This window comes from Pseudonaja textilis, chromosome Z, assembly GCF_049901715.1.
Source record: "Pseudonaja textilis isolate UNSWEBS1 chromosome Z, rPseTex1.2, whole genome shotgun sequence".
NCBI lineage: Eukaryota > Metazoa > Chordata > Lepidosauria > Squamata > Elapidae > Pseudonaja > Pseudonaja textilis.
The window spans coordinates 133,697,991-133,712,673 of record NC_142008.1 but is presented as its reverse complement, the minus strand read 5'-3'; the positions used below and the strand labels follow the sequence as shown (position 1 = coordinate 133,712,673).

The following is a 14,683-nucleotide window of genomic DNA, read 5'->3' as shown; positions in this document are numbered from 1 at the left end:
TCCATGATTTTGGGGACGGTCAAGCTGCTGTTTTCCAGTTCCCTCATTGTATCTGCTAAATATTCCATCTTTCTCTATGGCTCCGGGCGAAGGCAGAAACATGACGTTCCTCAAACTCAGTGTGGGTGTTTGAATAAGGGCCTTCAGTGCTCCCCTTACTGTTCAGGATCAAGGCGGGGTAGAGGGGGTCTTTCCTGAATCAATGCTCCATTCATCCACTTGGCGTCATAGCCAGGATAAGAGGTGGGAGGGAGAGATGGAATGCAAAGGCAAAGTTTGCCAGGAGTTATGGAGGTGCCCTTTGGTTGGAGATCATGAGACAAAATGTGTTTGCCAGTCAGTGCTGGTCGGGAAGAAGTTTTGCACAAAATGCTTCCTTCATTGTTATCTTCTTCGCCTTGTTATGGTGGATGGCAAATTCCCATTGGTTTACAAGTAGTCCTCGACTTAACAATCATCTAAGATTGTTTTAAACTCTTATTTGCTCAGGTCTTCTCTCCCAACACTTGATAAGTTAATCATCACTTGGAAATCGTTTAGCCACCATTCACAGTAACAATGGTAATGTAAAATGCAATGTTATGACCAGTGCTTCTCATTTACAGCCTTTGCAGATCTGAAAGGCTAAAGGTCATAAGCACACTCCTGGTTTTGTTTAGTGATCGCTTTGCTTAATGACCAAGTTGCCACTCCCTCTTGTGATCACTGAATTAGAACTACTGTGTGAAATTGATTTTCTGAATGGTTGTATAGAAATACAGCTAGTCTTCAACTTACAATGCATTTGAGCACAAAACCTTTGTTGCTAAGTGAGACATTTGTTAAGTAAATTTTGCTCCTTTGCCTTTTCCTGCCACAGTGAATCAATGCAGTTATTAAATTAATGACATGGTTGTTAAGTAAATCTGTCTTTTCCATTGACTTTGTTTGTCAGATGTTCACAAAAGGTGATTACATGACCCTGGGACACTGCAACCGTTATAAATATAAGTCAGTTGCCAAGCATCTGAATTTTGATCATGTGACCATGGGTGTGCTTCAGTGGTCATAGGTATAAAAAAAGGTCATAACTCTTTTTTTTCAATAGCCTTGTAACTTTGAGTAGTAACTTACTAAATGAACTTTTATAAATTGAGGACTACCTGTACTGTAATTTTACAGGATTTTACAGAATTATTTTAGCATATATTATACATTGGAATTGAGACACTGGGCAATTTGGTGTTAAGTGGCATCCTGGGATGGAGGGCTCCAAAAATTGGGGAAGACAGGGCAAAGTTTTGAGTTTTGCAAAAGTTTGATTTAAATATTAATGTAATTAAAAATAAGTTAATTTGATACAATTAAATCGCTTCCTGTCTATTTAATACCTCTTTCTTTCACATTAAAATTAACATTTTGACAGCAGTTCAGGTGGGGACACGTGTTGTTCTCCCTTAACCACTTAGGGATTCACTAATAATTAAAGTTTTTTAAAATGTAGGTATAATTTGCATCAATAGCATTCCTGTAAAACAGAAGCCATGGTATTTGAAAATTATTGTAATTGCTGCCCAGTAGACCTTTAGGGTGTTAAATCAGGCTTGCCCTTGACAAAATATGAATTATGCATGGAAATCAACAATAACAAAGAGTATTATTGGTATCTGAGAAGCAGGAAGCTCAAAATGCCACCTAAGTGTGAATTAAAACTGGCCTGTGAGAGTTAAAATCTGAGATATTTAAAATGTGGAGGTTCTGGTGTTTAACAACAAAGGGGACAAGTAACCACAGAATTCTGCTGGCAGCGAAAGGGATGGAATTTCCCATCTTCAAGTCTATATACTGTCTGGAAAGATATGCCAGACACAAAGCAGGTGGGTTTGATCCAAAAATAACTAGAGGGAATTAATGGCTGAGGGCCAAACAGAGGAATAACTTTTGTAGTTTCAATACTTCATTTTGAGTTTCGGCTCCATTTAAAAGAAAAAGAAAAGTTAAATGGGGCACGCAAAAACTCATAATAAATGTGTTAGATGGAGTAATGAACGAAAGGATTTTAATTAAAGCAGGCTGGATTCTTTGTAAAGCTTTCTGCTTCTAAGAACTTTTTAATTCTGGTCCCCCCTCTTTGAACTTCTACTCTAACATAAAGTAGGGAAGGGAACTAAACAGATTAATACAGATTTACATAAGTTTGATCTATGGGGGGTATTGTAGGGTTGGTTCCTGAAGATTATGCTGTAAATATGAAGAAAATGATTCAGGGACCTAAATTGTGAAGAAGAGATGGAATTGACATAGAGGTTTATGGGGTGCTAGGTTTGTGGAAAGGAAATAAAGACTTAGCAGAGCACAAGATTTTTCCTATTCCATGCTATGTCTTAACAGAACTAAAAAAAGAAAAAAACTAACTAAAGCTGCCAAGGGCATTGTTAATAAAATATCTGGATAACAAAATATGTTAGCAAATCTGGCCTGCATATTTTCTACAAAAAATATCTTATCAATATAAAGGACAGCATTATATTTATTTACTGAATATGCATATTCTTTGGGTTTTTTGAAAAATGGCTAATAAAAAAAAAATGGAACAATGACACATTTCTTTAAAAATAAGAAGAATTTAACTTGTGGCTTTAAAAAAAAGAAACAATAGAAGCAAGACTGCTGATATACTCAGGAATCCAAATTCCATGTCTTGCATTGGATTTTGGGTGGAATTCAGGATGACGAAGTTCTAATTACAGATATCATAAGCTAGATTTGTATTTAAGCATTATGTGGTTGTGATAGGTGACAGAAAAATTCTGGGCAGATTCAACGATCAGGCTGATGGAAAAAGGTTGTCTCCCATTTGTGGTCTGAAGTTAGTGTAAAAATTTCTGATTCATTACGTCTGTTCAGCAAGAAGCCCTGAGCTTTAGATCTTTCTTCTGTCTGATCCCAGTCGGCCAATAAATTCTTTTGTAGATTTGGAAACTTCATTTACAAGGCTGTTATGAGAAGTGAGTTCCTATTTCCTGAAGTAGGCCACTCTGGCTTGTTTGATAAACCTGGATTAGGACAATATATTACTCTAGACAGAGTCTCAATTCACTTTTGTTAAGATATGGAAAAAGAAATGAGGAAGGAAAGGAAACTCTATAAAGAGGAGAGAGAGGTAAAGATTAAAGAACTGACCAAATATGAATTCACCAATTGATTGGTTAAGGTTAGAATTACATACAATAACAAGGTCGGAAGGGACCTTGGAGATCTTCTAGTCCAGCCCACTGTTTGTGCAGAAGAGCTTACACCATTCTAGATAAATAGTTGTCTAATCTCTTGAAAATCTCCAGTGATGGTTGAATTTGATATCTTTTGAAAAGCTGAAGACATATGCTCTATCTTTCTCAAAAATGGATTGTTTCAAATTGGGAGTTTTGACTTGTGAGTTCCCCTTCTCAATCTTGGCCATTTAAAGCTGCTTGGACTTCAATTCCCAGAATTCCCCAATCAACATGGCTGGCTGAAGAATTCTGGGAGTTGAAGTCTATGCTTTCTCAAATTGCCACTGAGAAACACTATTGTAAGGCATCAGATTTATAATATAATCTTCTGGTTTTTTTGCAGATTAACATTAAATTTACCAGGGACCATGTCAGAAGGGGATCGACCTAAAAGTGGCCTGAGTTTAGCCAGCAGTACAGCTACCATTTCTTCAGTCTCCATGGGAACAAAGGTGAGGACCTGGCATTGGTGGGAACTTGACAAATGAAACGTAAAAATGAGTCACTTACCATTTACCATTTAATATTTGTTTTCCTAGGTGGTGTTGGGCTGTCTTGTTTTCAAAGAACTTCAAAGTAATTGGTTATCTTTTGGGTCAAACACTTATGCTTTTTAAAAGAACAACACTAGAATCCCATTCCAAGAAAGAAGGAAAGCTAAAAAGCTGCATAACATATTAATATTAATCCTCAAATATTTACTCTTGTCCTTATATATCTGCATTAGCCATTGGTGGTATCTTAATGGTTTGAAAAGAAAATCTCAGCTTGTGACCTTTAGTTCGTTAGAAAGATAAAGCACTTTTCAAGGAATAAAGCCACAATATAATAGTCTCATATGTACCTAGATAAAACATTAATAGTTTAAAAATCTTATTTAAACCTTATGATGCATTAATAACAACTAAAACATCTATTGTTTATTATGAGAAATAGGATGCTCTCATTGGGGCTAAGCAACGTTATACAAAGCACAGAAAAGGAATTAAAAGTAATGAGTAAAAAACAACGGAGGCAAGTAATGAAGGAAAACAAAATATAGTTAAATCCATTTGTACCATTCATTGTACATTTCAGACTATACTGACATCCATCAAGTCCATCCACACATTTGTACATGGCCTTTGAGTCTTTGAACTTCTACTTTTGAGGATCTTACCAGTTTTACCCAAACAAAACTTTCTTTCTTCCACTTCCTTTTGATCCATTCACTTTTCCGCCACTAATGGTCGCAACTAATGGATCAACAAATTAGCAGACCTTATACCTGCAGGAAAACATCAGGAAGAAAAAAAAGTTTTCTGATACAGTTCTCATTTGCTCCTTTTTATGTGGCCAACTTCCTTGATGTTTCCTACAGCGATTCACTTTTATGTTCAGTCCACATTCATTCATTTTCATTACAAGTCGTCTTCAACTTATGACCACAACTGAGCCCAAAATTCCTGAGTGAAAAATTTGTTAAGTGATTTTTGCCCCATTTTATGACCTTCCTTGCAACATTTGTTAAACAAATCACTGCAGTGGTTAATTTAGTAATTCAGTTGTTAAGTCAATCTGGCTTCCCCGTTGACTTTGCTTGTCAGAAGATCGCAAAAGGGGATCCCATGACCCTGGGGCACTGCAGCCGTCATAAATGTGAGTCAGTCGTCAACCATCTGATTCACATGACCACGGGGATGCCGCAACAACCATAAGTGTGGAAAATGGTCATAACTCACCTTTTTTCAGTGCTATTGTAACTTTGAACAGTCACTAAATGAACTGTTGTAAGTCGAGGACTGCCTGTATTTCACTCACTCACTCATCCATTCCGTTGATTTTACCCTATTCCTATTGTTGCCATTTATGTTTGGATTTCTCCTGATTCACCCAACTCTCAGTTTAGTGTAACTGAGTGTATAGCTGCACGTTCTTTTCACTTCTTTTGGCAAGTATGTTGTTATTCATATGAGACCACATGCTGTCTTCTCAGATTTTTCATCTGGCCCTCAAATACATTGTTAACACATCCCTTTCCTCTTATTTTTAACTTTGAGATTTTAAATTTCTTGAAAGCAGCAAAAACACCATTTTTCCCTGCTATAAGCCAGAGAAAGAGACATGGTTTTCTTAATAGAGGTTTTGGCAATAGCAATAGCACTTAAGATTTATAAAGCACTTCACAGTGCTTTTACAGCCCTCTCTTAAGCAGTTTACAGAGTCAGCCTATTGCCCCCAACAATTTGGGTCCTCATTTTACCCACCTCGGAAGGAGGGAAGGCTGAGTCAACCTTGAGCCTGGTGAGATTTGAACTGTCAAATTACAGGCAGCTGGCAGTCAGCAGAAATAGCCTGCAGTACTGCACTCTAACCACTGTGCCACCGCACCTTTGAAACTCTGGAGAATTATGTTCAAAATCAGTAATGTTGAGCTAAACAGATGGACAACTCAACAGAGAGTGTACTGTTTATACAGTAAGTTGATTTTGCATTTATCCATTTGTTTCTCCATAGCCACATGTAGCCCGGCCAGTCCGGAAAGTGCATACATTTGGGAAGAGAGCAAACTCCATCAAGAGAGATCCTAACTCTCCCGTTATAATGCGTGGCTGGCTTTATAAGCAGGTAAACAATTTCTAAGAAATTTCTTATTTGAAGGATAATGGACCTTAAGGGAGATCTGTAGCAAAGAAACAGTGTTAATCTATGTAGCCCAAAGGAAGGAATCTGATAGCACCTTTTAAGACTTAAGTAATTTTTATTTTAAAGCGGGGATGGGCTTCAAAAATTTTAGCAATGGGTTCTCTGTCCAGTTGCTGGGTGGGCGTGGGCATGACCTAGTGGCCTCCTGCACTACAGCAGGGGAGGGGTTTGCCCTCCCTGGGCTCCGGAAGCTTTCCTCGAGCCTCCGGGAGGGTGAAAGCAGGCCCCCCGGGCTCCGGAGGCTCTCTGGAAACAAGAAAGAGGCCCATTTCCGGCCTTCGCAAACTTCCAGGAGGCCTGTTTTTCGGCCTCCCCGAGCCTCCGCGCCCCCCTGCACTTACCTGCATCTAAAACGGGCCGGGTGGGGGGATTCCTGGGATGGGTGGGGTGGGGTGGGCGGGGCCAGACAGGAGTGGGATTTGGGGGTTCTCCTAACTGCACAGAATCTTAGCTAGGGGCTCTCCCAAACCCCCGCGAACCCCCAGTAGCCCACCCGTGTTTTAAAGCCTAAGCTTTCACAAAATTGATTACAGGTACTCCTTGACAGGACCACAGTTGAGCCCAACATTTCTGTTGCTAAGCAAGACAGTTGTTAAGTGAGTTCTGCTCCATTTTATGACCCATCTTGTCCCAGTTGTTAAGTTAATAACATGATTAATAAGTGAATCTGGCTTCCCAATTGAGTTTGCTTATCAGAAGGTCACAAAAAAGGATCAAATCAGTGTGGGACTCTATAACCGTCATAAATACGAGTCAGTTGCCAAGCATCCGAATTTTGATCCCATGACCATGGGGATGCTGTAACAGTCGTTAAGTGTGAAAAACAGTCATAAGTCACTTTTTTCAGTGTCATTGTTACTTCAAATGGTTAATACAGGTAGCCAACTTACAACAGTTCGCTTAGTGACCGAAGTTACAATAACAGTGAAAAAAAGTGACATGATCATTTTTCACACTATTGCAGCATTCCCACGGTCATGTGATTTACATTTGGATGTTGGATAACTGACTCACATTTATGATGGTCACAGTGTCCCAGGAGCATGCAATCTCCTTTTGCGATCTTCTGACAAGCAAAATTAGTGGAGAAGCCAGATTCTCCATTTTACTAATTTAACAATTGCGGGTGGTTTATTTAACAAATGTGTCAAGAAATTGGGCAAAACTCGCTTCACAAATCTCTCACTTTGGAACATACATTTTGGGCTCAATTGTGGGTGTAAGTTGACGAATAGTGTAAATGAATAGTAAATGAATAGTTGTTAAGCTGAGGAGTACCTGTACTTTGCTGAAGTATTGTTGTTTTCTTTTTTGAATTCGGAAACATGCTAAAATTGTAGCTAGTTTTAAATTGGGTTTAACACCCTTTAAAAACCAAGCAATCCTGACTTTCTTGATATCATTGTACAAGTGTAATGGATCTGGGCCAGGGGTGAAATTAATTTTTTTTCGCCTTCTGGCTCTGTGGGCGTGAATTGGTGGGACTCAGTCTCTAAAAGGAAGAAGGTTGGCGTGGGGGGGGCAACCGATTCAAATTGTCCCTACCACCGCTCCCAAGGTGGTGTGATGTGGTTGAATTTCACCGTTGATCTGGGCCCTACAGAGAGTTAAAATCAGGCAACCTTGTTCTACTGAAGTAAAACTTTGACGCAGCTTTCGACTAACTCATCATTTGTTCCTTTTGATTCTTTTAGGATAGCTCTGGGCTCAAACTATGGAAACGGCGCTGGTTTGTCCTTTCCAATTACTGCCTCTTCTACTACCGAGGTAATTTGGATTTTCTTCAGTTTCTGTTTCCTTGAGAAGGAAGCAAAGCATTTGTTGGTAGGACTGTTTTGTAGATCAGGTGTGGCGATGCATCAGCAAGCAGAGATCAAAGCAGCATTCCCAAGTTCTGAAAACAGAAGTTTAAAAAAGAAATGCAGGTAGTCCTTGGCTTATGACTGTTCATTTAATGATGGTTTGAAGTTGAGAAACTTCACTATAAGCATAACCCAGTTCCTTGAAACAGTCATGCTGCCGGAAACCAGAGAGTTTGAACCTTTTGAGGTGGAGCCCAGATAAGCACACACTGAAGTTTCTTTCTGTGGGGTTTTGCGGGGTGTGTTCCAGACAGCCGTGAAGAGATGGTTTTGGGCAGTATCCTCCTCCCCAGCTATGAGATTCGGACAGCTTTCTCCAAGGAGAAGAAGAACCGTCGCTTTGTATTCAAGGTCAGGAGGAAGGACCCCATTTATGCTTTTGTCTCTCCTGTGATGATGGAACTTTTCTGAAATGTCCATGGTCACTGTTTCCTTGAAACCACCTTAGAGTCTTATCATTGCCTCAGCTTTAACGAGGCAATATCTATGTGTGGTGAATACTGAGCAGAGCATATCTTTCTCCTTCTGTCCTGGCCACTTTTTACAGAGGCACGATTGAGAGCCTTTTAACAAACTGCATCACCGTTTGGTTTGGTGGATGCAGGGCCTCAGATAGAAAGTTCCTACAGAGAGTGGTAAGGACAACCGAGAAGATTATAGGAAGCTCACTTCCCATTATTCAGGATACCGCTTATAAGTGCTATGTGCTTAGGGCTTTAAGCATCGTTAGAGACCCCTCTGGGAGGAGGTTTTGAAGAATCTATAGCAGGACTGCTAGATTCCTAACGGTTTTGTTCCTTATGCCACCCATCTTATAAACTTGCAAGATTCTTTTTTCTTCACACCATGTATATGTATACATCTGAACTGGACTGTGATGTTTCTCTGTGTCATATATAATGTGTGTATGATGGGATATGCATAATGGTTATCTTTTGAGAGCTGAACGCAACAAAATTTCATTTTAATGTATGCTGATTAGTGTATATTTAAAGTGACAAAAGATTCAATTCCTTTTCTGTTCTGTTCTATTCCTATTCTATTCTTATTCCTATGCTATGCTATTTCTATTCTATTCTATTCTATTCTATTCTATTCTATTCTATTCTATTCTATTCTATTCTATTAGCTACTCTATTGTTAGCTCATCTATCTAATACAGGTACATACATGTACATTGTATGTACAATAAATCACTTATGATTGATTGCTTTAATGACAATGCAAAATTATGACACTTTGAAAAAGGCTACTTAGGACCTATCCTTAGTTACAAATGCTGTTGCCCTTCTCCTCAAGTCAACTGATTGTATTTTGGGTGATAGGCAGCGGGCTCATGTTTTTCAGCAGAAAAGGGCAAAAGCCACCCATTGGATATGCTGGATTTGGTTAACGACCATGGGGGTTTGCCTAATGACTGTGCCATTTGTGGTGACTTGCTTTACGAATCATCATAAAAATGGTCATAAAATCAAGTCAAGTCATTTGGTGACCTATTTAATGACCACAGTGACTTATATAAAGTTCCAGGCTCAATTGTGGTTGTAAGTTCCAGACTACCTGCATGATATACTGTATATTGATTTAGAATCTTTGAGCCTGCCTTTTTTTCCTCATCAAGGAATTCAAGGGCATTTGTGCGTCCAGCTTCTAGCAAGAAGCTTCACAAGCTAGGTTAAAAGCTGCATCAACTAGGATTTCTTGTTTTGCCTGCTAGCTGTTAATCTGCAGAGACTTTCAGGCAGAGGAACACAAAACACAGAATAAAAGGATTGGAAGGGACTTTGGAGGCCTTCTAGTCGAATCTGCTGCTCAATACCAAGAGATGCATAGATTGGAATATGTACAAATTGTACCAAATCTAATGCAGGACTGGTCTCTCTCTCTCTCTCTCTCTCTCTCTCTCTCTCTCTTTGTGTGTGTGTGTGTGTGTGTGTGTCTGTCTGTGTGTGTGTCTGTGTGTGTCTGTCTGAGTTAGTGTTGACTCCTGGTGACAGCCAGGACAAATCCCTACAGCATTCTTGGCAAAGTTTTAGAATTGCTTACAGAAGCTCCTATCTTATGTTTAGGACAGTGCAACAGCCACATTGGATGGCAGATAGGGACCAATTGAGTGCAAGCCCTCTCATTATCCTTCACTGCATTTCAGGCGAGAGGCTGCACAGAATGCTTTGTTAGTATATTAGTGTTTTTCTAATGGGTGTCTTCAGAAGGATGGATTATGAAATAGCCATGTGATGTTTTCTTCTAAGGCAGTCATGCAGCCATCCTACAGAGCAGTGTTTCTCAGCCTTGGCAGCTTGAAGATATGTGGACTTCAATTCCCAAAATTCCCCAACCAGCCATACTAGGGAATTTTGGTAGTTGAAGTCCATATATTTATCAAACATGTACAAGATAACAAGTATGTATAAACGTAAACAAGAACTAGGGAACTAAATACAGATAAATGGAGACAGTAAGACAGGGACGGTAGGCAATACTGCTGCAGAGTATCTTGAAGCACCCCACAAAAAGAAATGAACAACAGCCCAGCTACTACAAAGCAGAGTAACATTATTTGGCAGGAGTGGTATAGGAAACCAACAATTCCAACTTTCTCCTTTTCTGCTGGTGTTCTAAGAGTATCTTCTGCCCCCTTGAGGAGGCTCCAACCATTACAAGGAATTTCTTTCCTTTGCTTTTTTTCCCCCCTAGGCTGAACATCCAGGCATGCGGACTTACTATTTCAGTGCAGACACCCAGTTGGATATGAATAGCTGGATCAGGGCCATGAACCAGTCAGCTGCTGCTGAGTGCAACTGTGGAAACCTGTAAGGGCTGGGTATGGGGAAAGACACACAATCCTGTTGTGGGTGCATTGCCAATTTTGTGTAGTCACACATGTCTAAGGGCATCGTAGAAAGTTCTGGAAAGAATAACCCCTTGAAAAGAGAGTGCAAACTATTAAAGTAAGAATTGGTCAGGAAAAAAGGATAGTGGAAGAACACAAGAACTGAATTTTCTGGAAAAGACTGGACGTGTAAGTCATCCGTGTGGAAGAACTGGGAAAAATCTTGGTGGAGTCAGTTGGGCAGAGCAGCATTTGATGGAAGGGAGAGGGACCGGATTTTGCCCTGGGAGTAATGCGCAATGTTATGGAGACCTGGAACAGCCACTTGGATTTATTGGTCTAGTGGTTAAAGCACAAGACTACCACGAGTCTGTGCGTTCTAGTTCTGCCTTAGGCATGAAAACCAACTGGGTGACTTTGGCCAATTACCGAGAGACTGTGAATTCTAGTCCTGCCTTAGGCATGAAAGTTGGCTGGGTGACGTTGGGCCAGCCACTCAGTCTCAGTCTAATGCCCCTCATAGGGTTTTTATTTTGAGGAAAATAGGAGAAGGACGGTTGTTCGCCACTTTGAGTTATTTGTAAAAACAATAAAGGTGAGTTACAAAATAAATAATTGAAATAAAAAATTTCCCGTTCTACTTTACCTCAGCAACCAAGGGGGTCTCCACAGCCACTCAGTGTCTGCCCACACCAGCTTTGAGGACATTCGGCTCCCACAGGGTGATTGTGCCAAAAGCACCGAGTCACTAGAAGTTGCCCATCTCTCAGAGATCCAGGAGTCCCGGGCCTCCTCGTCCGAGAGCCTCCACCTGCCTGACATCCAGACAGGATCTCCTTGCCTTAAGAGGGCTTCTTTATCCAGTTCGCTCAATGGGAGCTACTGCCGTGAAAAGAAAGAGCAGCCAGAATTGAGGTAAGAAGAAGTAAAACCAGTTTCATTGCTGTGGATGCTGTAGAGGAGGGATGTCTAACCTTGGTAACTTTAAGACCTGTGGACTTCAACTCTCAGAATTCCTCAGCCAACATGGCTGAATGGGGAATCCTGGGAGTCGAAGTCCACAAATCTTAAAGTTGCCAAGATTGGACATCTCTACTGTAAAGAGTGGGAAGGATGTAGTAGCGGATGACTGTACAGACTTTGGCTCTCCAAAGCCCTGTTGGAACAGGGCTTATAGGATCACCATGATTGACTTTATCTTCTCTTTCATCTTCTCTTGGCAGCTCCCTGTCGTCCCAAACACATGGATGTCCCTCTCCGATTAGTTGCACTAAGTTCTCTTCCCGGCCACGGACCCCACTACCGCCTTCATCTGAGAGTCCACCTCCTCCTTCTCCATCTCAGATATCTCAGCCTTCCCCTGAGTTTTCACTGCGTTCCTCCCGTGCTTATTCCCTCCCAGTAGCCCCAGCCGAGTCCCCAAAGTTGCCACAGGCTCACCCGTCGGACATGCATGATGCCCATCGGAGCCCTCATGATGCCCATCGGAGCCCCCATGATGCCCACCGGAGCCCTCCGCGATCTGTAGTTGCACAGGCTGCCTCCTGTGGTGACCTCTCTATCATGAGTTCTCCAAGGACTCTGCATGTCAACATTCCCATGGGGAGGGTGGACATTGCCCCCAACAAATGCCTTCCCAATAACCCTTATGCTGTTGTGTCACCAGCCCACAAAGGCCACTCTCTGACCCCTGCAGACCGGTATGATGTGCTCCCTACTTCTGAAGACTCCTATGCCAGGCGCTACGCTCAAAGTCCTCATCTCCGTAGAGTCCGGCCTGTGGGTGAAGATGGCTTAGTCCCCTCAATAGGGAGACCACAACAAAACAGAGTAAGTGGAAGTTTTGGCTTCAGTAAGCACAGCAATCTCATTGGAATATTGTTCTTCTTGAACTTAAACTAACCATGATCCTCCTGGACTTTTGGAACACTTTGAAGATGTGATTGTAGGAGATGACCAGGATGAACCATTAAGGGAGGGGTCAAGGATGTCATCAGCCTTACATTCCTTTGCGCCCACAAGAAATCCAGTCCACCTTGAATTCCATTGACTCTTTTTCTACCGCCAATTCACTTTGACCATTAGTAGTACAGATTTTTGTAGAGCAAGAGTCCACCAACCTTTGTGGACCAGTGGGGGACAGAGACGGAATGATTTTGCACAAGTGATGGTCAAGCGCGTGCGTGGGCAGTTTCGTTTGTGCAAGCAGCAGACACAGGCACCTGCTGTGGAGTGGAGTGCACCTGCAAACGTTCTCCTGCTGTTTGCGCAAGTTGGGATGTGCCCACTCACATGTCACTTCCTTGGTCCAGTTCCAAATGGCTTAAGGCTCAGAGGTGGACCACGACCCGGGGGTTGGGGACGCCTGTTGTAACGTTAGCATCCAATAAATCTGTGTTCATTTGAACGGCCTTGGCTCCAGATTTCCTACGCTTGCCAGTGATTTTGCCCTCACCCTTGGGAGCGGTCTGGTGATTGTGGAGAATTTTTCCAATGGTTGGATTGCATGCCATATAGTATTGATCGTGCCATTCATTCTGGTTATTGTGTTTCTTATGTTTCTACTGCTGGTTCAGTTTGTTTGTATGTTTATTTTACTAATTCATTTTCATTTTTGATGCTGTGGTGGCTCAGTGGCTAAGACACAGAGCTTGTTGATCAGAAAGGTCAGCAGTTCAGTGGTTCAAATCCCTAGCACCGCCTAATGGAGTGAGCTCCCGTTACTTGTCCCAACTTCTGCAAACCTAGCAGTTCAAAAGCATGTAAAAATGCAAGTAGAAAAGTGGTGGTGGGAAGGTAACAGCGCTCCATGCGCCTTCGGTGTTTAGTCATGCCGGCCACATGACCACGGAGACATCTTTGGATAGTGCTGGCTCTTCGGCTTTCTAATGGAGATGAGCACTGCCCCCTAGAGACAGAAATGACTAGCATGTATGTGCGAGGGGAACCTTTACCTCTACCTTATAAGATGAGATGAGGCCTGTACAAATCAAGTAAGCAAACAAATTGAATTTGGTTTATAGTCTGAATTTGAATCTCTCATGAATCTCTGTCTGTTTTTGCCAGTTTACAGACCGAGGTTACCTCTCTCCATCAGTTGGTCCGTCCCGTGCTTTGGTCATGTCCCGCCTTCATGGCCGACTGGTGAGTATCGGAGAGGCAGAGATGGGTAGCATTTTTCGTTTTCTTGCTCTGTAGGCCATGCTCCCTCATATCTCTTATCCAGCCTACAAAATCTAGATATGCTATGTCCGGAATATTACATTTACAGGCAAAATGTGTTCTCCGCATGACCAGGATTGTGTATGGCTACCTGTATTTTTTTGTGAAAATATTGCATTCTGTGGCTAAGTATCACTCATTTAGTCACTGTTCAAAGTTATAACAGCACTGAAAAAATGTGATATGACAATTTTTCATACTTACAACCATTGTAGCGTCCCCATGGTTACGGAATTTACATTCAGATGCTTGATAACTGACTCGCATTTATGACAGTTGCAGTGTCCCAGAGTCATGTGATCATCTTTTGTGACCTTCTCACAAGCAAAGTCAAAGGGGAAGCCAAATTCACTTAACAGCCATGTTACTAATTTAAGAACTCCCGTGATTCACTTAACAAATGTGGTGAGAAAAATCATAAAATAGGGCAAAACTCACTTAACAAATTTCTCACTTAGCAATATAAATTTTGGACTCAATAGTGGTCATAAGTTGAGGACTACCTGTAATTCTGAATCAGCAAATGTTGAGTTCTGCAGCCCAATTACATAATTGGTATAAATGGTGCCAATAAAGCAAAATACAGATAGTTCTCAACTTATAACCAATCGCTTAGCAACCATTTGTTAGGAGCCTCTGTGGCGCAGAATGCAGTACCGCAAGCTACTTCCGCAGCCAGCTGCCTACAGTTTGGCAGTTCAAATCCCACCAGGCTCCAGGTTGACTCAGCCTTCCATTCTTCCGAGGTGGATAAAATGAGAATCCAAATTGTTGGGAGCAATATGCTGACTCTGTAAACCGCTTAGAGGGGGTTATAAAGCAGTATATAA

At 41.4% G+C, this 14,683-nt stretch overlaps 1 protein-coding gene across 7 annotated transcripts in view; it reads left to right on the top strand.

Moving 5' to 3' along the window:
- Window positions 1-14,683, top strand: part of PLEKHA4 (pleckstrin homology domain containing A4) — a 71,626-nt gene that overhangs the window by 30,010 nt on the left and 26,933 nt on the right. For 6 of the 7 annotated variants that reach the window (XM_087918163.1, XM_087918161.1, XM_026711814.2 and 3 more), the window contains exons 2-9: window positions 3,595-3,703; window positions 5,748-5,858; window positions 7,631-7,703; window positions 8,049-8,149; window positions 10,496-10,611; window positions 11,283-11,546; window positions 11,855-12,461; window positions 13,698-13,775. In XM_087918163.1, coding sequence (XP_087774289.1) covers window positions 3,620-3,703; window positions 5,748-5,858; window positions 7,631-7,703; window positions 8,049-8,149; window positions 10,496-10,611; window positions 11,283-11,546; window positions 11,855-12,461; window positions 13,698-13,775 — 1,434 coding nt within the window. In that variant the 5' untranslated portion in view covers window positions 3,595-3,619. Of the gene's footprint in view, window positions 1-3,594; window positions 3,704-5,747; window positions 5,859-7,630; window positions 7,704-8,048; window positions 8,150-10,495; window positions 10,612-11,282; window positions 11,547-11,854; window positions 12,462-13,697; window positions 13,776-14,683 lie in introns of those variants that run through there. The other variant, XM_087918167.1, reaches the window with a different exon arrangement.